Genomic DNA, 26,003 nt, shown 5'->3' on the forward strand with positions numbered 1-26,003 from the left:
AGTTTCCGAATCCTGAAGCAAAGGACAGGAGGAAGGGGAGACAGTGACACAGAAAAAAAACAGTTTCAGCAGCTAAAGCTGCTTCTTAAGGCCTACAGAGCTAACAAATTAAGTGGAGAGCAATAAGCACAGCCTGTTCCAAGCCAGCAATCTTGGAAAGATGCTGAGTTAATAAAACTGCAAATCAGAAAGAAGAGCTGGCACCACAAGGACTATTTCTATCAGCCAGGTGAATGCTCCAAGATTTCCTTGAGCCCAAGATGACCTGGCCGAGCAGCCCTGGCTGAAGCAAGGGATAAATCGGGGGCAGCTCCCAGAGGGACCACACAGTTCCAGCACTGTCTGCTTTGTGAGATACGTGGCCTGACCTCAGCGCTTTCATTTCCTTCCTGCCTCTCCCATCGCACTGAGAGACTCTTGAGCTTGTGCTAATCCACATCACATCTTAGCAGCATTCCTGGGACTTTGGTCACCATGGGCTGCCAATGCTAAGGAAATCAACCTCACACAGGGAGAAGACGGCTCCTAAGAAACAGACAGGACCAGGCAGGCTGGGGAAGGGAGGATAAAGAAGCTGGGCAGCCCCCACTGATAACAAGAAGAGAAGTCTCTGCTTTGCTCTTAAAAGAACAAACATAGAGAGCACAAAATATCTCCACCACCAGTGTGGTTTGTTGTTTTTTTTATTTTTCTACTGGCAGTCCTGGCACAGAAGCTAAAAGCAGCTTGGGATTTGGGAACGAGGTTATCCTCGCTGCTCTAAAGATAATGCCTTAAGGTCAAGGGTATGAGAACCTTGTGCTGTCTGCACCATTCCCCAGCAATAAGCTGTCACCTGCTCAGCCAATGCTTTGCAATGGAAGCTTGCATATATTTTGGAACCAAATCTTCAGAACACAAGCCTATTTTGTTAACCTGCCTTGAAATTGAAATCAGCAGCTCTTCCTTCAGGAAATGCCCTCCCTGAGGCCACCAGGTGGGCACTCTCTCTTCCGTAAACCTGCCTGTGAACTGTACTCTAGAGCAGTCCTCAAGCAGAGATAGCATCTGCTGAGCACTCCAACGCAGGAGGTGACATGCTTGCATAGACAAACAAGAATGTCTAAGACTGCAAAAAGTAGCACCACAAGGGATCTCAGAAGGTCATTTTAGACCATGCCCCAGAACGACTAAAATCTCTCCTGTTTTTATTACAGACATCTTTTTCGACGTTGGATGATTCCACCCTATTTCATCTTCAGTCTTTCTAGATAAGCTTGGCAGATAAGTGCTCTTAACACATAATCCATAGGTCAGGAATGTTAAATACCACGGTTTTGGTTTTCAGAAGAATACACTGAGTTTAAACACTTCAAGCTTACACGTGTGCTTAAGAATGACTTTGATTCTTCAGGAGTATTACTACACTCTTTGGAAACTCAGCCCTTTCAGCCACATCCTGCTTGGTTCCCAGATATGCAGCTCCTGGAATCACAGACTTGGCCAGTAGCTTGGTCACTGTGATGCCAGAGCCAAGCAGCAGAACTCAGCCCACCAGATATTATTCACAATACTCAATACACAGCTACATTTGTACGTGAATGAAGTCAATCTTTAACCATGGATGAGAACAGAAGTTGCTTCCGCAGCCCTCCTCTCCAGCATCTGACACAGCTTCAATCGACTCAGCCAGCACACATGCAACATGAAAAGCTAACAAGACAGGTTTTTCTATCAACCAATGCTTGCAGTGCATGAAAAACACCACTGCCCCTTCCAAGTGTGTTTTATCCCCACTTTGCCTAGGGGTGAAGCACCGTGCATGCTGGGGGAAGGGGAGAGGAGTTACCTTCATCAGGAGACCACACTCCCTAGCTCACAGATGTCTCCACAAGCTATAGCTAACACCTTGAGTGGTGTCCTATGGATCATATGATGCTGTCCCTTTCTGGACGTTTTTGTTGTGTGTTTTTCTGCAGACAGGATGTCATGGCAGTTTTAGTTTTAAGCCCAACACCACTCACTTAAACTGGTGTAAGGGAACAAAAAAAAGTCTCCCTTCATGCTCAACTCAAAATAGCCACCCACTCAGCAAACTGCTCAGGCATGGAGCTCACATCTCAAGGGATTTGCGCTATATACACTCCCTGCCCCCACAGCCATCTCAGCAGCAATCATCCTATTTTACTTTGATCTGATAAGTAGTTTTCACTTCAGCATTTTAAACAATTTTATACTACACAATTGTTGGACAGACACGCTGATTTCCCAGATAGGCAAAACTTGTGTTCTTTGCTCAGCACAAACTTAAACCCCTCGCTCAGTTCAGCACTTTCTCAGGGGAGGGCTGGCAGGGGCACCCCATGGGTCAGGCCAGCTCCCAGGAGCCATGGCACCCTAGGATGCTTCACCCACATGGTAAACTCTCCATTTCAGGCAGTCATGAATAAACTCACAGAGCAGCTCGAGATGGAGCCAAGATAATTCAAAGTGTCAGCTCTCCCAAGCTTCTCCTCCAGCATAACCCTAAAAGATAATGCTGCAGAATGCAAGAGAGCAGGAGTCCAGGATCAGGCTCTCAGTGACCTTCCGGTACAAGTTCACACATCATTCCATGCATGGCTGACTGCTGAAAGCTGGTGCCCTCGCAGAAGGTGCCAAGCACCAAGAAGAGTTCCAGTTCCTCTTAAAACCCCACAGTGTGGTTTCATACCCCAGAGAGCTTGTAGTCATTTGGAGGAGCAAGCAGAAGTGTCATTTTCTTGCCAGTGCCCAGGTGACTGCAGCCAAACCAAAGACTGCTCCAAAGTTTGCAGCTAAGCCAGAGCTGCAGCCAGACGGACTGATGGCAGCATCAGCACACATACACAGACAAACCAGGTTTCATTCATATGCAAGAAGCAAAGCTCCAGCAGGACAGGCCTCAGTGCAGCCCCTCAGGCTCACTCCAGCCAACTGCTGCGTTCCAGGCTGAAGGTGTCAGAGCTGATTGCAGCATGACATCTGACTGACTCCTGCAGATTCCTATCAGCTCCCTTCTTCCTAGGAAGGAGCACTCCTGCCTGCCACCTGCTCAGCCACTGCCAGTGCTCGGGATGAGCTGCTCCGTGATCTGCTTTCTGAGGACAGCCTTCCTATATCTACCAGTAAAGGATGCTCTGCCTCGTTTCCAACTCCTTTCCATTATTATTCATTTATTTACTTCCTTCCCTCTTTACCAGACCCTTTTGGGTGCTCTCCCCCCTCCTCACTTCCCACACATAAGTTCTCCAAGTTCATTAGTCAGCTCTGAAGAACACAAAGTACCAAAGCTGGCCCCAGATCAGTCAGACCTTCGCAGCTATCTACAGAAGAGCCACAAGTCAGCAGAGCTGCAGCACTGAGAACGCACGTCTCCCTTCCTGTCAGAGCCCTGAGTTGGCACCCTGCCCTTGGAACAGCTAAGATCAAAACCAGCAGGATAAGATGATAAGAATACGGCCCCGGCCTCTGGAGCCAGATGAGCAGAGAGATGAGGATCGCAGTGCAAACCTGAAACAAGCTGCTTTGTGCTCATGCTCTGAGAACTCAAAATTAGCTGAAGGACAGCAAGAAGTCAGTCTTTTCCTTTTCAGGGGGGAGGTCAATCACCTCTAAGTGGTATAATATACACACAAGCTCAGGGATTTAAAAAAAAAAACAGACAACTAGAATCAGGACTGGGAGCAAAAGGTACCTGAAGAAGGCAAGCAGGGCTGAGGCAGGGCTGCCCGTCCCTCCTGGTAGCACCAGGCAATGGGAACACAGGGCCCTCAGGCGCTGCAAATAACCCTAGCAGAGCCCAGCCTCTTCCCAGCAAAACTTCCTTCGGAAACCTGGCGCCGGCTGCAACGCCTGCAGGAGAGCAGAGTGCTGTGAACAGCAGCTCCACGTGCCACAGAAACAGCCAACACCCTGACGGCTTGGAAAGCTCCCAGGTCCTTCCCTGCCATCCTCCACTGCTTCACCCCAGTGCTGCGGTAGTGCTGCCGGAGCATGCTGCAGCCTCCTGCCCTGTCTGGTTATAAGTGGCCAAAGCAACGTGCCCTCATTTCACAGCACCTTCAAGCATTTGCCCCTTTGCCATCGCTAACTGAACATCACATCATTAGCCCACAGTAGCACTTCTTCTTTTCCCACAACCACAGACTCCTGGATCAGCAGAACGTGTGGGGGAAGGAAGAACCACACACACGTACAGACTCTGTGCACAGTTTTTTAAACCTCCTCCGAAACAAGTGAGGAAGAGCACATCACCTGCTAACCACTGCCACTTTCTGTCCTGAACAGCACTCACCACAGCCACAGGTGCTGTGCTCTCCTAGCAGCAGTGTGCCGAGGCTCTCAGGGCTCACCTATAGCGAGTGGGGTGGGGTCTTTGTACGTACCAAGAGATGGTGCAAAGGCTCCTATTTTTACAAAGCACCAATATGCTCCCACGTGGCTGGCTTTCCACCAGCACTGTAAGGACACAGGGCTGCCCTGCCCTCCTGGGTGGAAGTGCCCAGCAGCCCTAAACTTCTGAAGTTTTAAGGCAGATTTAGTGACTGCTCAGCCATCTTCCTCAGTCTTCTGGCCTTCCAACCAGCACTAAGCAAAGGAGCAGCAGCAAGCACATGGAAGGCAGCCAGCTGCACACATGCTGGGAGGGGGACGAGGAAGCAGGGAGGGAACATGTCACTTCGTCCCACAAACAGTCACACTGACGTGAACTGCAAGAAGGAAAACAAGGCTCTGAGCAAAAAGGAAAACAAGGCTTATTGCAGCAAAGCAGAGGCATTTCACGCAGCCCCAAGGCACACTTCCCCAGGCAGGGCTTTCCTTGTGTGGCTCCAGTGAGGGCACAACCAGTCCTGGTATGCACAAGCTTTCTGATGTTGCCACAGGAAATTAAAGATTAAACAGAGGCCCACGGACACAGTAAACACAAGGCTGTCTGCGAGTCACTGCTCAGACAGCAGCAATGGCAGTGTCCTGTACTGCCAATGGGGGAAAGCTTCCCACCTCGCTGCCACCCCTGGGAGTGCCAACAGGGTAAAACGGACCATGCCTCCTTTATCCCAGCCCCAGCACTTCTCTGCTCATCAGTAAGTAAGAAAACATCTGCCTGCAGAAGGCATCAGTGCAAGTCTGGAAGCTCCTGTCAGCCAAAGGCTTTTCTCCTTTATTTTTTTTTCTTCACGGCAGCTCACAGAGGGCAATGCACAGGATGGCAGGGATGGCAGGAGGCAGACCTGCCTGCTCAGAGCCACAGGCACAAAATGCTAATCCTGCCCACCTCCTCTGCCAAGCGCTGCAGACCCAGGACAGCTGAATGAACAATAAAACTTTCACCCAGCTTTAAGCAGAAGCAAAACGAGCACCGCAGCCTCAGCTACTGAATTTATGCACGCTGGAAAAACAGACCTCCTATTACTCAGAAGAGCTGGATGTGAACCAATGACCTAGAAAGAAAAACCCATGTCCATGTCCCGTCAGCCCCTGCCCTCGCTGCCCCCGAGCCATCCAGCTTGCCTGCATTTTTCAGAGCACTTCTCAGAGGAAGTCACCAAGCAGAAAACTGTGACACAGCACATGATGCTTCATGAACAAAAACCCACCATCTGGAGCCAAGGGGCACCGTGCAGGTGGCTGCAGGGTGACCTGGCTGATCAGCAGCTGCTCTCAGAGTCGTCCCCATTACTCTAATCCAGCTGGAGTCCAACCCTTCCTCTACATGAGCGCAGCCTCCAACGCCACCCTCCTGGAAAAACCACGAAGCAGAACCCATCCCCACACATCCCTCACAGGAGCCTCTCTTCAAAACGTTGAGCCCACTGGGGTTTCTGATAGACATCGGGTTTCCTCCTTGCAGTGCCGTATTCCTGAGCACACAGACACCGAAATGCCATAAGCTGATAAGATCAGGCAGTCTGCTGCTCGGGACACCGGCTGTCTGGCACCACAAGGTTCTCCCTGCAGCAATGCCACGGAGGTCAGGCTAAGCTGCAGAGTTCGGAGAGAAGGTGCTGTGGTTGAGAAGAAGATGGATGCTTACCACAGACTTATTCAATTTGCGATAAGGCAACAAAGAGCAGCCAGGCTGCCTATCCCTGGGGCTGCCCTGACAAGGGGGAAAGTAAAGCTCCAAACCTTTCCGCCTCACCCAAAGCAGCGGTCGCATCTTTTACAACCACAGTTGGGAAACAACCAGCAGCACTTTTGGTATGAATCAGGAGCTCCAGGAAGTCAAAGCAGATGCTTAATGAAGAGCAGAAGTCAGAGTGAGCGCTGTTGCTGCGCTCTCAGGGTGCAAGTAGAATAAGTAGAGTGGAGCCTAAGCGACGGCAGCGTGGCTGCATTGATTCTAATGACAGGTGCAGACACACTGCCCTTCTATTTCTTCTTAATGCTATTGCAAATAATACTAAATGAGAACTTCACCCACTGCAATTCTCCACCATTCTGAAGACCTGTGCACTGTAGGACCAGAGTGTTGGGTGGGTCTCCCCTCCCCCAGGCCCCTTTTCTCCTGGGAGAGCTCAGGCCAGCACTGAGCTCCACAGCCCCAGTTCTCACCTCTGCCACTGCAGGGAAGGATGGCTGCCAAATTTCACTTCTAGTAATGCATCAGATCTCAAGAGATGAAAGACACGTGCGAGCAGAGCTCAAGCCAGCTTGTTGCTTGCTTTGCAAGTAACCAATTAAAACAGTATCTCCAGGATGCTTTTGTCCCTGAAAGGCTCACAGACAAAACCTCCAGTATAAGAGATCTGCGTGCAGACAGCTGAGCAATGCCCCAGGGAGGGTCAGAAGAGCACGCACAGAGCCAAAGCCATTCTGTGAAAAGAGAATGTCACAGACACTGGAGAGGAGAGCAGAGACACTCAGCCCACATATTGCAGCCACCACCAAAGCCTTCAGCAAACGCCTTACAAGAGCTCTGCTAACCACAGTGGTCAGTGCAGGCGCTTGGCATGCCTGGAAAGAGGCTGTAACACCAGGCTGCAGCACCAGGTCTGGCTGATGCTGGAAATGAGTGCTTTAAGGTTAGATTTTATGCTGGCAAAACAAATAAAGTGGAGTGGCTGAGCTAGTTTTAACCAGCAAAGCCCCATCCGCGACAAGCCTTCAGCTAATACAGGTAGCTTTGAAAATGAAAGAAAGAAAGTAACCACAAAAAGGAAGCGCCGGGCCGCAGCTGGTGGATTTTCACTGCACAGCAGCAGCCGGGCTGTACAACAGCCTTAAGATCATAAGAGAAGAGCAGGATGGCACCGGCACACGGCAGTCCCAAGGAAAACACTGGAAGTGGACCCCACACGGCCCCCCAAAGGGGACCCACAGAGCCCCGCAGAGAGGAGTGAGTGCAGAACAAAGTCCTCACTCCACAACAAAGCACGGAGCCGTGCTGTTAATGAACGACTGAGCTGACCTTTGCCCAAAATGGAGACAGGGAACGTTTCGGTGTTTTTTTCCAGAAGAACCAACAGCGATTTCTGTTCTGGAAGAACAAATATTTCCCCAGGCACGGAAGGTGATGCATTTCTTCCCTTGGCTGGCACTCGCTCTGAGCATGAATAGACCTAAACCGGGCCATAACTCGGTTTCAACACTTGGCTCAACAAAAACAAATGATATCACTGAGCTGAGAGCTCGGAACGGGCCCGAGGCTCTGCAGAACGCAGCTCGGAGCCGCTCGGGGCGGACAGCAGCCTCGAACCGGGGTCTCCCGGGGGCGCAGCGCCCCCGACCGCAGGCGCAGGTTCAGCCGGAGCCCGCCGAGCACCAACGAAGCAGCCCAACCACGTGCAGGCTGCCCGCACGGGGCTGTCATCCCCTCGAACCGACCCGCTGGAAGGGTTAACGGCATTCATTTTCTCCAGCAACCACACGCAGGCACGCTCTGAGGACGGGCAACGCTAAAACCGGTCGCCGCGATTTCACGTTCCACGCCGCTTCCACGCGCCCGGGGGCCGCAGGGCAAAGCACACAACGGGATTGCGGCACAGCCCCGCACACCCATCCCCATCACGCAGCGCGGCTCCGGGCACCGCTCCTCACCCGCCGGCACACACGCGCTCCCCGCAACCCAGCGCCCGTACCTTCCTTGACGCCGGGCAGCTTGGACTGGTCGATGCCGATCTCGGCCATGCTGCTGCAGCCGCCGGGCGGGGCGGGCAGGCCCCACGCTGAGGGCAGAGCCGCCCGTGCCCCGCCGCACCGCGCGAAGTTACCCGCGGAGGGATCCGGAGCGAGCGGCCGTACGGCGCGGCGGAGGGGACAGAAAGCGGCGGGCGGGCGGGGTGGGGCGGGGCTGTGCGCCGGGCGGCCCCGGGTCGCTGCCTTTCGGGTTCGGCCGCGCCGATTGGTCTTTGTTTGCCTCTTTTTCTTTCTTCTCCCTTTGCTTTCAGCCTCCCTCTCCCCTCCCTCCCCACCCTTTTCCCTCATTTTCCCTCCCTTTCCGTTATTTTTCCTTACTTCTCCCTATTATCCTTATTTCCTCCTTTTCCCCCCAATTTCCTTCTGTTTTGTCCCCTTTTTTCCTTTTTATCCCTTTATTTTCTATTATTTTCCCTTCCTTTCCCCCTTTTCTCTTATCCCACCTTCCCTATTTTTCTCATTTTCCCTTACTTCGCCTATTTTCTCCCCTTTTTCACCTATTTTTCCCCCCTTTTCCCTAGTTTCCCCTCATTTTCACTTTTAGCCCCTTTTATTTTCCCCTTCTGCTTTATTTTTCCTAACATTTTCCCCCCTTTTATACTTTTTCTTATTTTCTTCTTTCTTTCCAGATTTCTTCTTTTTTTTTTTTTTCTTAAAGCTTTTGTTGGTGGTGGGGTTCTTTTCCCCTCCTTCTCTCATTTATTTCTCAGCCCCTACAGCAGCACCTTGCAGGGCCATTAACCCCTGCAGCACATGCACAATGGGACTGGCCAGAAGGACATCCTTCACTCATTACCAGCCCAGTTTTTAATCTCTGTGCAAGCATCTGCTGTTGAACACAAGTGGGGACACACATGAGCATCTAAGCGAAGCATACAAAGGTGGGGAAGGGGCTGGAGGGCCCTTCTAACTTGTGATGCCCTATGATTTGATGCAACAGAACAGCCTTCTGACCCCACATTTAGAAACATCATCTCCCAGTTACCAATTTCAGTGTTCCCAAGCTCTCCCTCATGCACTCAGCTCTTTGTTCCAGTCTTCCCTAATGAATTTGGATCCTCTTATCTGGATGAGGCCCAAACCAGCCGCACCAATTAGTCAAAATTCCTGAGCTCTCTCTGCTCAGGTTTCTCCTACACAAATTATGTGGTTCCTTGTGCCTTCCTCCAGCTCTGTTAATCATGCAGACGTGCTTGTCCTTGCTCCTCCTCAGGAGCATCAGTGAGACTGGCAAATCCAGCCAGCAGCACTCACCCGCCCTGTTCCCAAGGGCAGTGTCCTGCACACCAGGCACAGCTTTTTCCTTGCATTTGTGACATCAAAATCCTCTCATCTTAGCTTGCTGTCACGATATTCTGAAGAAATCTCTGAAGCTGAAAGATGGCAGGCATCACTTGAAGGCCGCAGGAGGCTTCAAAGACCAATGGAAACATGGGAATGACTGTGGGGGGCCTGGAGATGAGAGAAAATGAAGCAGGATCCAGGAGATGTACGACTGATGCAATGCTGACACTGCAGCACAGTCACATCACATCTTGTGGTCCCAAAGGGCACCTCCCAGCTCCCACCTGTGTCTGAAAACCTCCACCTCCAGGCAGAAAGCATGGAAGCTCTGTTCTGCTGGGTTGACAGCAGGTTTTCCACTGCAAATTTTACAGCACCCAGCTTGAAGGTGTGTTTCAGTGGGTCAGTTAATCCCAATAAAACCAGGGAAAAAATAACTGTTTCTTTTATTTAAGAGCACCAGGAGTGCCTCGTGCTGCTCCATTCCTCCTGCAGGCCAAGAAACATCTCTGTGCCTGCTTCTTAAATAAGCCAGACACCCCTTCCAGTGCCATGCTGCCATCTCAGGACAACAGGATAACAACTGTGAAATAAATTGGGCCTCATCAAGACACTCACTTTCAGAGCAGCCTTTGTTAGAGCTCCCCTAATGACTGCATGGCAAACTCCAACTGATGAGGCTGCTCTGGGGGTAGGCAGAGGATAATGATACCACAGGCAGAAATGCATCCATCATTGCTCAGCGCAAAGCGATGGAAAACCAGTTCAAGGCATCTCACAGTAATCAGGTGTACACAAACCTGTGTCCAAAACCCATGGGTCAGTGGTGACAGGTGACTGCCACCTTCCCTCCCACCTAAGCCAGAGCACGAGATGATGTCTTTCCTCCTCTGACCCACCCCAGTCATTAACCTTCCTTCTTTACCAAGCAACCAAAGGCACACATTAGGAGAGGTTTGAATTCCTGTGCCAGAAGGGGCCGATAAGAGGGAAGCAAGCATTGCAGCACTTGGCAAGGAGCAGCAAGAAGCAGGTGTGCAATTTCCGTCGGTAGCCAAATGGTGCCTGTGGGAATTAGGGCTCCCTGGAGGACAAGGAGAGCAGGAGCATGCAAGGATTAAAGTATTTTAAAACACTCAGAGGTGATGAATTGGGGCATTGCAAAAGATGAACGAATTGAACTAAACTTGTGCTTACATGCAATGTCGTAGGAGCAGCAGGATAATGGTGAGCTGGGCCATGGGAGGGCTTTCGTTGGCTTTCTAGTTGGACAGAGAATGCATACAATGGGAAGTCAGGTACAGTGCTGCACACAGCTCAGTGACATGCACAGCTCAGATGTTTGTCCAGGCTGCCCAGGAAGCTGCAGTGTGCAAATTAGCTCTGCATCAAACATTTGTAAGGTTAACACTTCTGCCCTCCTTTTCCCCTCCTCCCCATGAAACTGTTAAGTTTCACATCGGCAAGAGAGACTAAATACCTTCCAAAACCCTTCTTCACCAAAGAAAGTGAGAAGTAATACCAAAGCTGGCACATTGACCACTATTCACCCAGAACAGACTTTTATTCTTCACTTTGTGCCCCACAGTGAGCTGCCTGCAAGCCCACAAAAGGGAGATGTAAGCAGCCTAATAATAGTGGCAGGTTGTGGGGAAGCCCCTGTGCCTGCCGTCCTACTCAGTGGCTACCAGATGACATTTCAGCAGTGATGCTGGAAGGACTTTGGTGGGGGCTGAGGTCAGTGCAGGTCCCACACGGCCCCAAGCTTACTGTATTCTCCACTGAACAACTGCTAGAAATCACCTTTTGATTTCCACTTTCCTCATCCTTTGCTGGTTAAGAAGAAAGGTAATAATCTGGTGTTATCACTTCTGCCAGCCTTGATTCCCAAGGTCAAGACACGAGGGACACATCCTCAAATCTCCTGTTTCAAGCCTTGATTTTATATACACAGGTTTACATCCAGAAAGCATTGACATTCACTCAACAAAACAGATTTTGCATGTGCAGAAGCCACCACAGTCTCAGAGGCTCTACATACAGATGACAAGCTGGGTAGGAAGATATGCACTCAGAAATGCAAGAGCTATGGTCATCTATGCAAATTTCCTCAAAATAAACCAGATATATTTACCCTCTCAGACTTTCCGTGGGTAACTCATAGCAAGAACATTTCCCAAAGAACAGGTAGTAGTTCTTGGCAAGTCAGAAGGCCAAATGATGGGAACTGAGAGGAGGGGGAGGGAGAAAAAGGAATGACAGCATGAAAGTTGGCACTGTTGGCAGACAGGGTTGAAACCACCGAGCCTTGTTTATGGCCATGATGCCCAAAGAAATACGCGTACAAGCTGCATTCAATTTAGACTCGCTGACAATTGCTGATTGAAGTAGAAAGATATGTACAAAATTCAGAAACATGAACACGAGCACTCATTCCCATGGAGATTTTCAGCCACAAGAGAGGATCCTTGCAGAAGTCCTTGATACAGGTAGGATTCAGCATCCTCAGCGCAACACCTGCAGTGAGATGATCAGAGGAAACTCATTCCGCCTCAATCACACCAGGAGCTGCCAAGCCCACGTCAGTCCTTACAGCAGCCTGCGAGTTTGCTGTCTGGTGGCTGCAGCATGTTTTAGAGGACACAGAGCCCAGAATGCTCCAGGGCTTTCTGAGGACAGCTCAGGATACGCTGGCTCTGCAGCGATGCACAGAACCTGCAGCACAGCTACCTTGGTGGTTTCCCCAGGTTTGCCATGTACTGATTTGTCATCTCAGTTAGCACTTCCACACGTGGCTGTTTTCTAGCGTAGCATAGCTGACGGAGGGGAGTAAGCTCCAGAAAACCAGCTCCTGCTCCAAACCACTCTAGATCTTCTTCCTGTAGTCAAGGATGACTAGTTTATTTAAGGTAATGCTATTCTTGTAAAGACACCCCACAGCATCATTCACTTGGCACTTTATATCCTTGTTGAGTTCTGGGGGAATGCTCACGACATCATCTAGGATGGACTCCGAGCCTGTAGATAGTGGATCAGATCAGAGAAAGATCAAGCTTAGGGTAAATCTGGTGGTATAACCAGGTCATCCCAAATCACACTCCTTCAGCACGCTGTCCTGGCTCAGCCACATAACTGCTTGTCAGGACAGATCTGGTCTGGAGAAGGCGTTCCAGCTCAGGATTAAGAAGCAGAGGTGCAAATGGCATGACTCCCCCAGTCCCTGCTTTTGTCCCATACTTTTGCATTCCCGCACTGCTTTTTCAGCCCTCACACCAGGAGAACACTTTGGAGCTGGCTTGTCCTCTAAGAAGCCAAATCATCTCCTGACAGCCCTCCGAGTGGATGTGAAAGCCAGGCAGGCAGCCCAGCTGCACTCTGTATCCTTCTCTGCCTTAACCACGAGGTGCTGCTTCTCTTAAGGGTGATCCCCACCTGATAGGAGCTAACGATGCTTCCCTCTGTGCCCTCCCTCTGCTGGCTGCAGGGAGGTGACAAGTGAAGCCATTTTATGCCTTGCTTAGGACCTTTCCCTCCTCCTCACTACACAAGGAGACAGTTAAACCATAGCATCTAATTTTATATCAGTAACAGGCCAAGAAACAGCTGAGTCCCAAAGACAAGCACGTAGAAGGGGGAACAAATTGCATGAGTCAGACTAAAAGCTTCATAAATATTGACTGGTTTTAACAGTCCCCTGAGGAACAGAGAATCTCATTTTATAACTACATCTCCCTCCCCGTTATGTACTCCCTCCTCTCAGGGAGCTGCTCTCCTGGCTTATGTGCACATTATTTTAATTCCTTTCTGCAGTGAAGCTGTGCTGTTCTGTTGGGGACTTTGCACAGTTGGAGAGACAGAAGGACAGACAGATGCAATTGGAACACAAAGAGGAGACACCGATGCTGTCAGGTCTACAGTGGTTGCGCAGGGAAGAACAGATGCTATAGAACAGCAGGGACTGGACTACCAAGGAGGGAAACTGTTTCATGGACAGAGGGGATAAGGGATTGTTCTGTGAGCCACTGCTTGGGATGGGGAGCAAAGTGACTCCTACCTTCCTGAAATTGTGTAGGAAACTCACCTCAGCCCTGCTGAGGGGGCAGCTCTCCCTTCTCATGCTGAAAGGCTCCTAACTCCTCCCTGCTTTTCAGGGTCTCTTTAGCATCCTCCCTGCTTTCCTCTCAACAGTTTGTCCCCTCCTCTTTCCCATGCCCGTCACACCCTTAGAAACACTCCAAGCAAGGAAGCAGTGAGACACAAATCTCCTCCTACGTGTGGGGCAGGACAAAAAAAAAAATCCCATCTCCACCAGCTGAGAGCACACAGTCTCGGCCAATTCCCCTTCTTGGAGCACAGACTGCACGACACTTAATACACCCTTCCTCCCAACCTTAAGTAAGGGCTCTTTCCCCCCAGGTCCTGCCACAGCAGGTTGGTTGCTTTGTGACCAAGCAAACAAAGCTTAAGCAGAGACTGAAAGACCACAGCAAAGCCCATGAATGCTGCTGAGGCTTACCTGAAATACACGATGTGGGTGAAGTTTTCAAATGCTCTGAAGAAGTGCTGGAAAAGACAAGAAATCCTCTCCCTCTTCAAATGCCAAATGCACAGCATACAAAGTGTCCTGGAAACACGCCACTCCAAGCAAGGTTCAAGTTCTCCTGCTTTCAGCAGCTCAACACTGCCTCCTGCATCTTGCAAGTAGCCAAAGAAATCTGCTGAACTCCTCTTGTCTGAGGATTACTCTGAAATAAGACATGTTACTGCTTTGGGGTTAAAGTAGGCTATTTGGAGACTCCATCTGTTCTAGAGAGACCAATTAGAGTTAGCAACAAAGCTGAAAGTGACTTTCTGAAAGCTGAAAGAGAAATTGGAATTTCACGCAGAATACCTAAAGGCTTTTACTGCTCCATTTCAGGCTGACCTGCCTGGCAGAGAAAAGAGTGCACACAGAAGAATGCTGAGTATATTGAGGAAAATAGCGTCAGGGAGCATTCAGATCAACCAAGAGCCTGGATCACTAAGAAAGTCTGTGGAGGTGAGGAAGGTTCAAGGTCAAGCTAGAATTCAATCCACCAGTCAGAATCAGGCCCAGTGATGACAACCAGGGTCAAACACAACCCAGCAAACAATAAACACATCCATACTGACAGAATAGGTCTGAGGCTAAGCTAGAAACTCAGCTTCTAGTTCAACAAGCAGATCAGTAGGAGCCATGGCCAAGGATATAACTAACCAGCATTCCTCACCCTGGATAACAGACAGGATCAGGAGCCCAAGGCTAGGCTTAAACAGAGTTCCTCAGCCTATGGGAAGAGAGGGTAGGTGAAGGCCACAGCTGGGGCTACTCAAGCCCATTAAAGTCTATTAATGCCTCATCTCTAGCATGCAGAGCTGGTACAGCAGAGCTGAGCAGCATCCAACCTGCTTGGGCAAGGTCTTTCCATCCCTATCCTTTGGGCTGGTTGGTTTTATCCATTCTGGTCAATTTTCCAAATTGATTGTATTAAATTGCCTGACAATTGCATAGCTTTCTGTAAAGAGAAGCTTCTACATGAAGAGAGTCAGATAAATTAAGACCATGGAAGTTAGGGACAGAGCTCCCATCTTTGGGCTGTTGTTGTGTTTGAGCCGTAGACACATATGCTCAGTGGATGTAGTAGATGTTATTGCTGAGTGAAGTAATTGAGAGAATATGGAAACTATGTTGTTTTTCTATTGGGAATAAAAGATATAACAACAATAAAATGGAAAAAATACTTTCAGAGTTCGTACAAATGGACTAAAAGCAAATATATTAACTAGGTGAGAGTATTAATTAAACCTAATGCCTCAAGTCAAGCCTCCCACAGCTGCAACAAATGCAAAAAGTCTCTAGTGTCTGGCAGTGGCTGTCAGGCATCTTTCCACCCACTCATTGAGAGCATCCACCCCTCACCCCTATTATTGTGTAAATGGAGAATGACAGCCCTCTACTTTCATCACAGTACACCCTTGGAAGGACTGGCACACTGCATTTGCAGGTTGCTTTGGGGTCTGAACACTTGCAGTGACCCAGAACTGAAGTATCTCTACAGTGAAAGAGAAAATCCCAGAGCTCTTTCAACTCCAACTTCCTGAAAGATCCTGTCAATAGGCCATGATGTCTCACAGCCAGCAGTAGGAAAAAAAAACAGCCAGAGATATGTGGATTCTGCAAAGGCTTAGATGTGATGGGGAAATCCACCAGATATCAAGGCAAAAACAATTTCACAGCCAGTCTCAACACAGACTGGTAGAAATGTGGACACCATTTAGTAGCAAGCAAAACCATGCTTTACCTGAACTTTCCTTAAGAGTATGGTTTTGAGTCAGAACTACAACAGCCCACCTTGCACTCCCATGCAAGGTGGTGCTTACCAGGTTATGGTCTCTGCTTCCTGGGGGCTGCCCACCACCGACCAGTTTGCCATGGATAGCTTAGGGAGAGTGGTGTCTGGAAAAGTGCTCCCTGTAGGATGTGGGTGTCCTTTGGTCCGAAGAGAACTTAAGAAGGTAGAGGAGTACTTCAACTGATAGACTGCTGGTTCACAAGACCGAGAGGGAAGACAAGATGGTTTTATTTGCCTCTACAGAAAAAAAAAAATGGGACCATTTCCTCAGTAGAAAATCATTTTTTAATGGAAGCATCACATTCAGCTTCATAGGCACTTGCAAAAAATCTGAGCTTCTACTCCCCATTTTTTTAGTAAAAAAACAAATATTAAAAGGAATATTAAAGGGCAAGTCATCCTATAACCATCCAAGTTGCACAACAAGTTTTAGGGACAGTTAGGGATCAGAAGCCAACAGCCCAAACAAGGAAAAGGCGTAATTTTTTACTTAAGACAAAGTGTAGGTACCATCAGATGAAGCTGTATTGGGTGATCTGGCACGATGTGGTGTCCAAAAAGCACAAGAGATGAGTCACTAGGAGTGTATGTACAAGTCAGAGCTTGGCCAAAGTATAGTACAAATGATTCAGTTCTGCAGATGATGATTGGCATCAGGAGCAAAAGTGCAGAAGAAAGGCTAGCGCTGTTACTGCTATAGCATTTTTCTTGGTAAGGTCGTAATAGAAAACTAGTAGCAGGTCCCTGCTCAATTGTGATGGGCAAGCAACAAAGAGAAACCAAGCCAAGACATGGTGATGTCCTGAGAAGACATGGGATGTGTGCAGTGTGCCTCAATACTCTGCTCTAAAGTAATAAAACATAGCTGTGCAGACAGAACTGGCATCTGGCCTTCCACTTCTTCTTTTCCTCAGAAAAAAAGGAAGACGGTTGCCCATCCTTGATGTATTCCATGTCTGCTGCCAAATTTGCACTCCCCCACTCAGACACAATCCCAAAATAGGATGTGATGCCTTTCCCGTTGACAAAGCCATAAGTCACTGTGAGCGAGACACACTCAATATCTTCCAATCACTTAAATGGAAAGAGCTCTCCCCCTCTGTTTCCCAGCATTTCAGCACTCATTATATCTCACATTAATTAATACAGGCAGTAAGAAGTGCGATGATAAATTACAAAAACCCATTAACCTGATTCTGTCCAAACTCGTGACATATGGCAACTTGTATGTTAGACAAATCTTCCTGCTAATGTGGAAGTCCTCATGCCTGAACTCCATTAAAGCTACAGCCGTGAAAGAATATTCTTAACGTATGTACGTACGGATGTACATATGGAATGTATATCAATGTGCATGGACAGGGCATGCCTGTGGGAACATCAAAATTCATTAGATCAATCTGATATGAGATATATTGAACAGGTTCCATCTGACGTCTGTTACTGGGTTGTTCTGTCCACTCCCAAAGGAGTGAATCATATTGACAGGTTGAATTATATCTCAAGAGATATTTTTCTCCCCTCCTCCAAAGGCCATTTGCAATCACGGCACATCCACTGCCTCTTAAAAGTGAGCTCATCTGGCACTGGGTTGCATTGAAGTCCTCCACCGTGCTTGAAGGAAGAATGCTTTTGGGTGGTGGGTACGTGGAGAAGATGCGGTCCGTCCAGCTGTCCCTCGGAGTGCTAGCCATCTTGACCATGACTGTGTACGTCCCATCTACACATGGAGTGCCTTTTTTCCTACTAGGTAAGCTGGAATACAGGCTAGATGACACAGGTAGGTCGTTATCTTTTTGATTTGCTTTGCTGCTTGTCATGGCCATGCAACACTTGCTTATCCGTGCAAGAAAATAAAAGCAACCTTGAGCTATACTAAATAATCAATCAATATGGGTACTACCCAGGGACTTGTTCATATTAGCACGTACTTCTGCTCTGCAGCAGGTCGCATGTTCATATATCACACTCTGCTAAACAATGAAAATACCAGATCTGGTGAAATCTGGTAATGGCATTTTCTTCTTTCTTCCGGAAAGAAGATTTCCAAGGATATATATTAAAATACCAGAGAGTAGCAATCCAAGTATGTACCATATGAGATGTGACAGCTCCTAAATGTCAGGAGTAGGGTGCTGCTGAACTTTTTTTAATTGTGAAACTTCTGTTTATATGTTCTTCTCCCATCATTTAAATTAATCTTAGCTTGAACTTATTCCACAGGAAAATGTCAATCATTAATCTTCTTTCTTAGAGAGACTTGGCAGCAGGAAAAAAACTACAGCAGCTAAATATAGGCTAGGAAACAACATTGCTTTTCAAATGATTTTTCCTCTTACTTCACCTATTTATTTTTGTAACGACAACCAAAACATTCCTGAGGCCACCCTCTCTAACTACAGCTTCTGTTTAATTCTTACTAGAGTGTTTATATAGATGTTTATTTTCTTTCTGTATCAAATCCCTCAGATGACTCAAAGCGGCTCTTTGAAAATCGTAACTGTCTTTCAGGCTTAGGTTTGTAGCACACAAACTGCAGGTCTTACAGAGCACACAGCCCTGCTCAGCTCCTCGGGTTTGTTTCCTGAAGTCACACTCGGCTTCGGCTGCACCATTAGGTGGGGGCAAAGCTGGCCACGTATACTGGGACCATCACCTTGGGGTGCATTCCCACGCACTCTTGAGCATCTTGGGGTCTCATCTGTCACAGTGCTTTGTTTTGTCTCTATCAAACTTATTTGCATTCATCTCACCACAGCTATGTAGGTCTGATGGCTATCTGAGACCCATTGCTCCCTTCTCATCTCCTCGAAGGGATTGAGCTGAAGTCCTGAATATCCCAGGAGAAGAGAAAAAACGTCTTTCTGCATCATCTCTTTGCATTTTATGTGGATTCTGTGGGCATATTCTAGGGCTTGGCAAGGGCTGGGTGTGGCGATTAAACAAAAGATTCTGGGGAATGGCCACCCTGCAATTTTATGCTCCTCCCAAAAATGAATGCATCACACAGGTTTCAGATGCCCCTAGAAATCTGTTTGGCAGAGCTGGGGGCATCCCAGAGCCTTGTCCGGTCAGGTCATCCAATCCTTGTGTCCGTCTGATGCTGCTGAAGCCCTGACCTTCGCAACCACTTGTTTGAGGGTATAGCCACAACCACTAGAGAAAAACCACCGAGAAAGCTCCCAAAATGGGCCTCACACAGAAGCCCAAATTGCTACAAGAAGGCAGCTTGGGGAGGATTCTTCCTGGAAAACAGGGAAGGAAATTAGGCATGGCTGACAGCAACCATTAAGGGGATTCCTTGGAGAAAAAGAGGCTCGCTTTAAACTTCTCCACACTTTGCCTATGAGCAGAATGAATCCTTTAATACCACGGGCAGCCAGAGAGCTCAGCCCCAGCGCTGGGTGAGCACAGGGCTAGATGGAATGCTGCAGGGCTCTTCAGCTACATGCACACGTAAGGAATAGCTCCCACTTCCATCAGCCCTGGGGAGATGGATGGGGCGACAGGGCAACAAGGGGAGTGCTCGTAGAAGAGGTCTTAGCCTTAATTTTTGTTTTAATGGTGGGGGATGGAGGGTCCATCCATTTTGGCACTAGAGACTGAGAATGGCATGTTTTATGTGCTGCAGATAACCGAGTTCTTCCAGAGAGAGAAGACACAAATCACCAGGACACATTGCTTCCTCTGCTTAATAAGAAGTTTGCATGGAGGACACCAGGAAATTTTGGTAAGCAAAGGCGGTGGGAGATCGAGCTTCTCGCATATGTATCTGTATGAATGCTACAGATGTAAGGAATCAACTCACAGATTTTTTGCAGAGAGGAGGTCAAGCTTTTTCTCTGTGTTGCACGTACAGACACCAAATTTAAGACCATCCCGTGTGTTGGGATGGGCTCCAAACTCAGGCTCTCTAAAGAGAAACTTGGGCATTCCATGACACTAAACACAGAAATTGCAAGCACCAAATGGATTAACGAGGTCGGAACTTCCCACGGCCACTGCAGTGCGGGAAGGGGCTGGGCCATGTGTGGTGGTCTCAGGGCAGGAAGCTGATTTTCCCTGCAAAAACAGCGGAGAATGGAGCTCAGAAAAAATTTTACCATGGAAATCCATTAATCAAAATCACTCAGTGCTCCTCCCCAGCCCCTTGTTAATGCAGTGAGGCAGTAGTTAAACAATCCAGGGACAAATAGATAAACACAAATAAATCAAGCCCTTACACTAACAAAGGCATTCTTCTTGCAAAGGGGACGCGTTCAAAAAATAACATTTTTATGATTGCTTTATGGATTATTGCACTTATTACTCCTGGAGGAAAGGCTGCGTTTTATGCCAGACAATTGAATATAATGAATCTCTGAGCAGAGCACAGACAGAGGATTTACAGCAGGCAGTTTCTCAAGGCATCCTCCATAAATTAACTTCCTTCCCTCTGCTTGAGATAATCCATTCCAAATTTCGACCGCTGCTCATTTTCTATTCATAGCAGCCATTGGCCAAGCTCACTCTTTGTGGAAAGCTGAGCCAAAATCAGCTCTTGAAATTCTGAAAGAGGCAAAGGTGCGTAAAATAATAATAATAAAATCAATTATAACAATAAGAGTAAGCTCTTCAGGGGCACTTTTCACTTATGGATGCATAAAGACACATTTAAGAGGAATCTGCCTGCGGATGTTGCTGGCAAGGAAAGGCAAGAAACCGAGCCCCACTACCTGCCCCCAGCCCTAGCACTCTGGTGCGATGGGCTTACTTAAGAACTGATGATTTTTCTGTTTTATATCTATCAGAAAATATTCAGTAGTTTTCAACTAAATGATTGCTTTCTTGGAGGAGAAACTGAGAATTGAGGCAGCTCTTTTTTTGGCACTTTCCTACTCCGTTTCAAATGTTGAAAAAAAAGCCTGAGTCTGGTAATGTGTGCCGAAGCCTTATCTGAGGTCAGGGGAATGATCCCCTAAATCCCCCAGGAGATGCAGACCAACACCCGCTGCCCTGCCAGGAGCAGATAGCACGGACAGCCCGGGGTCGGTGTTTGGCTCTTGGGCTGAACAGACACATCCTTTAGCAATTTCCTGTCTCTTCTGCTTATTTTAGTGCATATTTTCACAAACTGGCACTACAAAGCAGCTGATGGCTTTGTGTTCCCCTTTCAAAATTGCTTTCCACTGTTTCAGCTATCTTATTCAAAATCATTAACTGCTTTTAACCTCAGTTTGGCCCTGGAATAACGTCCCTCACCCTTCAAGAAGAGTGAGATGGGAAATCCACAACCTCTCCTGCAGCTTTCCTATTGCTAACCCAGTTCAGCTGGAGCCTCAGATTCTGTCCACAGAACCTGACTCTCCCCCTGACATCTCATGGCACTTTGCCCATACGTGTGCACAGGCTTTAGACAGCCTGGTGCAGTGCTGCTCAGCCTGATGATCCATGAAGATGGTGCCTGGCATCCAGATGCTGAGCAGAGAAGGGCACAGCAGAGGCTGGACAGGAATTAAAGGGTAAATGGGTCTTTCCTTGTCAGCCCATAGACAGGAGAAATCATAGAATTGATAAGGCTGGAAAAGACTGCTAAGATCATCTAGTCCAAACATCAACCCATCACCACCATACATGAAGAAACTGCTTCAGATCTGAGCTTTAGGAATTACCAACGTGACTCTCTTCCTTTGCAGACTGGGAGCTGGCAAAGAAATTTGACGACCTTGAACAGGTGAGAGAAGCAAATGTGCAGACACATACATGTCTACTGTTGCATGAATAATACCCTAGCTAAGCTGGAAAAAAAGAAAAACCAGATGCCAAAAGAAATCTCTGTTGAAGACGGAAGGAGAAGGGCAAGTCTTGGTGTCTGCCTGTGCATTGCATCAGCTGCCTCTATCCCATGCTGGCCTCCAGCACATATGGCCCCTGCGTGCCCTCCCCGGACTGGCACTTCTCTGGGTTCCTTACCGATGGCCTCAGCCTCTCCAGTTTACTAGAAAAGAGAAGCTGCAAGTGGAGGCAAAACACTGTGGGCTTTCATGCAGTAAGCAAGTCAGCAAGAGCTGTGGATAGGAGGACGTGAGGAGGTGCTCTGAGGGCAGATCCTCCTGGAACGGTCCTGCTCCCATGGGTGCTGCCTGCCGGGCTGCCTGCAGCCTGCCTCTACCATGCTGTGCTGGGTCCTGTCCTCCTGATGGAGCAGTTGCTCACTGCTGTGTCTGTTTCTCAACAGCTGCTGAAGTTTAAGGATCAGCTCTCAGCTGAGGAGGGGTCAGAGGTGGCCGATGCCTTGGAAAGTCTCACAGCATCCCAGCCCAAAAAACGTGGTAAGTGTTGGGTTAGAGCCCTGTCTGTAGGTTTGGCATCCATCTGGCTGCAGCTATCCCATCCGGCTCCCTGTTGCAGCATTTCCACTCAGGACCTCACCAGAGGCAGTTAGAGCAGCAGCCTGAGAATAACTATGGGGCTATTCAGAGGGCAGTTCAGTAGGAACACGTCCCCACAGGGCACCCCTCACTCTCCGCAGGGCACAGAGCTTGTGCTGGAGGCATAATGAGGCATGTGGCCTGCATGCGTCCAGATCCACCAAGGTCACTGCTTCCCCGTGGAGAAAAAAGCAGCAATTGTTTGAGCTGCTGAAAAGCAGCAAAGAAAAGGATGTGGAAATCAAGCAGGAATGCAGGGAGCTAAGAGCTACTGTGTCCCCAGTCAGCCCCTCTGCTCTCTGCAGAACATCCTGGGAGCTTTGCCCAAAAGCAGAAGGACATGCCGCTCGTGTTGGCAGCAGAGGACTCCTTCACAAAGCAGCAACAGCTGTAGAACAGTAGTCACTGGTTGCAGATCTGGCCTAACCCCAAAGGAGCTCCTTTTGCCCTTACCCCACATGCTCTGTGCTCATGCAGACTGACGGTCTGCCAGACAGGCAAGGGAACATCCCCCTCTGTGCAAGGCTGGCTTATGTGCTTAGGTGATGCTTAGACAATCTGCAATTCATAAGCGACCTTGGAGACTGTCATTAATTTGGCTAATCTCACTCATGCTCCCACCAGTCTGGAATAATCAACTGTACATAAAACTGCTTCTCCCAGCCAGGTTTAAATCAGATTCTGGCAGAAAACAGAGCAGAGAGCCTTTGTCTTGTCCATCCATTTTGGGAGCAGCCTGTGTCTCGGCCTGAGCACTGCTGATTCAGTAGAAGTTTTCTCCCAGAAAAAAACAAGTTGAAATTCTTTCTCATGCTTGACACCTGTACAGGGTTCAAAGAACCAGGCAGACTGGTGACATAGCTACTTTTGCCAACACTGAAATCCACATAATTCCCTAATTTTTCTTCTTGTAAGGTCCCACAGTGGTAAGTGTTGTTAGGAAGACAGCTGGAAGAAGAATGCTATAGTGATTGAGCTTTTAAAAGTAATTGTAGGGTCTGGATCAGGTGTTTCCAGGTCAGTGTCCTGCTTTTCCCATCAGCCATGGGTGAGAAGCCCCATGCACAACTCAGAGGCTGCAGAACTGATGAGCGGTAGACAGGAAAGAAAAAGCTGATTCCTGACATTGATGCAAAAGGAATAGCAAACCATTATAAATCATGACCCCTTCTTTTTACTTTAAGAAACCAAAAGGATCACCTTCTAGAGGTGTTATAAGAACTCTTAACACTCCAACTGTCTCAGCATATTGGGCTTTTGAAACCAACTCGAGGGAAGCGATGGGAAGTTGGAAGAAAAGTCTCTTGGATGCTAAAAATCTTCTCTTGTATCCCTCTCCAGCCTGCTTTTGGAAATACTGCATCTGAAGGCTTGCAAGGATTAGAAGAAGAAGATGGGTCCTTCCCCAAACTGCGTGCTGGGTGTTAACGTGTTAAGAGTTTGTTCTGTTCTCTCATCTCATTGCTAACTTGGATGCCACCCCCTGTGACTGCACCACAGCCAAGTCTAAGAGACACAATGATAGGTGCAGGAAGCTCCCTGCCACCTCCACTGCTCCTTCCTTCCAGGCCTCACCTTCCACAGTCTTCTGCTTGGAAGATGTTCCCCAGCTTCACTTGCTGTGCCATTCAGACTGCTGCCACCATACATTCTTGCCTTTCTCACCAGGTCCCCAAAGGCACCAAACACCAACCCAGACCCCTGAGCTCAGCCTTCTGCCCACTTGCAGATGTTGCTCATGGTGGGGCCTGGGTTTTCCATTGTGTCCCATGAACAGGTCTGTGAAGCCTCAGCACCCTCTGATAGGAAAGGAAGGTAGTCTGGGTGCAATAGGAGGGCTCAGGGCTGCCTGCCTTGGCTTGCTGAGCCAGAGCTGTTGTTCCTTGTCATGTCCCACCAACATATGCAGTAGGTTTGGGGGAGGATGGGCACAGAAGTCTGGATCTTTTGGATATCACTCCAATAAAGATTTTCTGTTGCACAGAAGCACACGCTGTTTTCTTTCTCATCCCTTCCAGAGGCCCAAAGGGGGAGTACATTTCCATGGATGTAGGCTCTGGTTACATAATGGATCATAAAGCTTCTATTAAACACCTTGCTAAAGCAAAGCAGGTTTGTTTTAATATGCCTCAGGAGCATGTCCTTCCTTTAGCCAGAACATGGGTATGTGTGGGCTGCTGTACTCATGGGACTGGACCATCCCTACTCAATTCTACCTGCTTACCCCAAAGAGATGCTAGCTGGCTTCTCCTGCTGCAGAACTGACAGAATCATAAAGTTTGGAACAGACCATTAAGATCATCTAGTCCAACTGTCAGTTGTCTGAACCTGCCCAACAGGAAGTGATCACAATCCACCAATAGGTCCTACGTACAACCATTTTAAATCACATTATCTAAGTTCACTTGCAAAGCAAAGGGATCATGTTCCCACAGGTTTAAGTTCAAAATAAATCTTAAAGCCAGTGATATTAGCTTTGAGATTTCCAGCAGTGTAGATGACAGCAGAATTCAGTAGGCACTATGAAAGCATGGACTAATTTTCACTAGAATGGAACTGATTCTCCAGTCCTACGTAGCCATGTCATTTAACTGCAGCTTGCACGCTATGTATTCTTCAGGACTTTACCTTTCCCAAAGCACCAATTACCACATTAAACTCATTGCCTAGGGCTCTAGCAAGATATGCACACTTACCACAGCAGTACCTAGTACGTACTTCATCAACAAGAGATCTATTCATCTTATTATTGGCTAAAGCTGGATTATGGGGCAAAGAAATAAAATAAATGAAGCTTGATTACATAGGTGAAGTCTAATCACCTGCAAAGCAAAACTTGCTGTTAATGTTACCTCTTTCCTATTTCCTTAGCAGTGATTCAGAAGAAATTTCCCCTTTTCTGTTGCATTTGTGAATCTGAAAAAGCCATGTGGAAACATACCTTCACATACCCTCACAACAGCATCTAATGCAGGAAAAAGTATGGCCTATTGCTAAGAGAAGGGTACGTCCTTCCTTTAAGCATTCAGTGCTCACAGTACCCAGACTACTCTAATGTTCACTACGTTGGCTGCTTCTGCTGGAGTGACGAACATCAGTGCTGAAAGTGATTCGTTTGCAAGTTCAGAGAGTACGTAGGGATGTCTTCACTAGACTCACCATTAGCAAGGGCTCCTGTCTTTCCTCCTAAATGCAGAACAGAACTTCTCCTCAGGTGCCACCTCCACATTATGGCTGCTTGCACCTCACCCATGCTTGGGCAGTCAAACTTACTGAAGTTAATGATCCACGGGCAATAATTAAAGGGATTTTCCTCAGGCATTCTAGTAGATCATATTAAATTGTTAGCAGAAAATCCTCACAGGCATCTGAATGGATTTGCAAGCAGGCAACACAGGGCTGCAGTATATCCTCTCGTTGACCTCCATGCTACACACGATAACCGAATCTATCCAGTATTGCATTTGAAAACAAATCATAGCACACCCAACCCTTCAGACATCACCTGTCAATTTACAGATGTTAAACAGCCACAGGAGGCTGCAGTGTGTTTGGAGGGGCAGATGAACAGAAAGGCCGTTGCTTTCTCTCACATTATCCGTGCAGTGACTGAAGCTTCCAGGTCCCAGTTTCAGGCAGCACCACCACAGAGACCTCTGTCCTGACTTGCTTTCATGTTTTCCTTCATATGGAGAGCATTTCTGCATCCAACCACAGGCTTAAAGGACCCTCTTTATTTAGAAGCCCACACTAATACCAGCTGACTGTTGAAGTACTTTAATTATCCAGCAGTATCTTT

The 26,003-nt window shown here is 48.1% G+C and overlaps 2 protein-coding genes and 1 long non-coding RNA gene across 6 annotated transcripts in view; 1 reads left to right on the forward strand and 2 right to left on the reverse strand.

Annotated features, from left to right (window-relative positions):
• The window catches only part of CCDC50 (coiled-coil domain containing 50), a 39,706-nt gene extending 31,438 nt beyond the window's left edge, over positions 1-8,268 (reverse strand). For both annotated transcript variants that reach the window (NM_001031315.3, NM_001389359.2), the window contains exon 1: positions 8,082-8,268. In NM_001031315.3, the coding sequence (NP_001026486.3) occupies positions 8,082-8,130 (49 nt within the window). In that variant the 5' untranslated portion in view covers positions 8,131-8,268. The remainder of the gene's footprint in view (positions 1-8,081) is intronic.
• A 1,046-nt stretch (positions 8,269-9,314) lies between these two features.
• Positions 9,315-13,623, reverse strand: LOC124417082. The gene is made up of 2 exons (XR_006930842.1): positions 13,505-13,623; positions 9,315-12,441 (listed from the first exon to the last, which is right to left on the reverse strand). It is a non-coding gene; the product is annotated as an uncharacterized LOC124417082 (long non-coding RNA).
• A 3,764-nt stretch (positions 13,624-17,387) lies between these two features.
• UTS2B (urotensin 2B) lies at positions 17,388-24,190 on the forward strand. 3 transcript variants are annotated; one of them, NM_206989.3, is made up of 5 exons: positions 17,388-17,574; positions 19,426-19,524; positions 21,470-21,507; positions 22,012-22,105; positions 23,546-24,190. In NM_206989.3, the coding sequence occupies exons 1-5, from the start codon at positions 17,421-17,423 to the stop codon at positions 23,569-23,571; spliced, it is 411 nt and encodes a 136-aa protein (NP_996872.2). In that variant the 5' UTR covers positions 17,388-17,420; the 3' UTR covers positions 23,572-24,190. The 3 variants fall into 3 exon arrangements, with proteins under 3 accessions (NP_996872.2, NP_001383073.1, NP_001383074.1); NM_001396144.1 differs by having other exon boundaries at positions 17,388-17,544; NM_001396145.1 differs by having other exon boundaries at positions 17,388-17,544; positions 22,012-22,102.
• The last annotated feature ends 1,813 nt before the right edge of the window (positions 24,191-26,003 follow it).

This window comes from Gallus gallus, chromosome 9, assembly GCF_016699485.2.
Source record: "Gallus gallus isolate bGalGal1 chromosome 9, bGalGal1.mat.broiler.GRCg7b, whole genome shotgun sequence".
In the NCBI taxonomy this organism is placed as follows: Eukaryota; Metazoa; Chordata; class Aves; order Galliformes; family Phasianidae; genus Gallus; species Gallus gallus.

What these genes read in the sequence shown, in the direction of transcription:
- UTS2B (NM_206989.3), top strand. Translation starts at nt 17,421, where the DNA reads ATGCTTTTGGGTGGTGGGTACGTGGAGAAGATGCGGTCCGTCCAGCTG. An exon ending in ATACAGGCTAGATGACACAG is followed by an intron (nt 17,575 to 19,425) that starts GTAGGTCGTTAT and finishes TATGTGCTGCAG; the next exon opens with ATAACCGAGTTCTTCCAGAG. An exon ending in AATTTGACGACCTTGAACAG is followed by an intron (nt 21,508 to 22,011) that starts GTGAGAGAAGCA and finishes GTTTCTCAACAG; the next exon opens with CTGCTGAAGTTTAAGGATCA.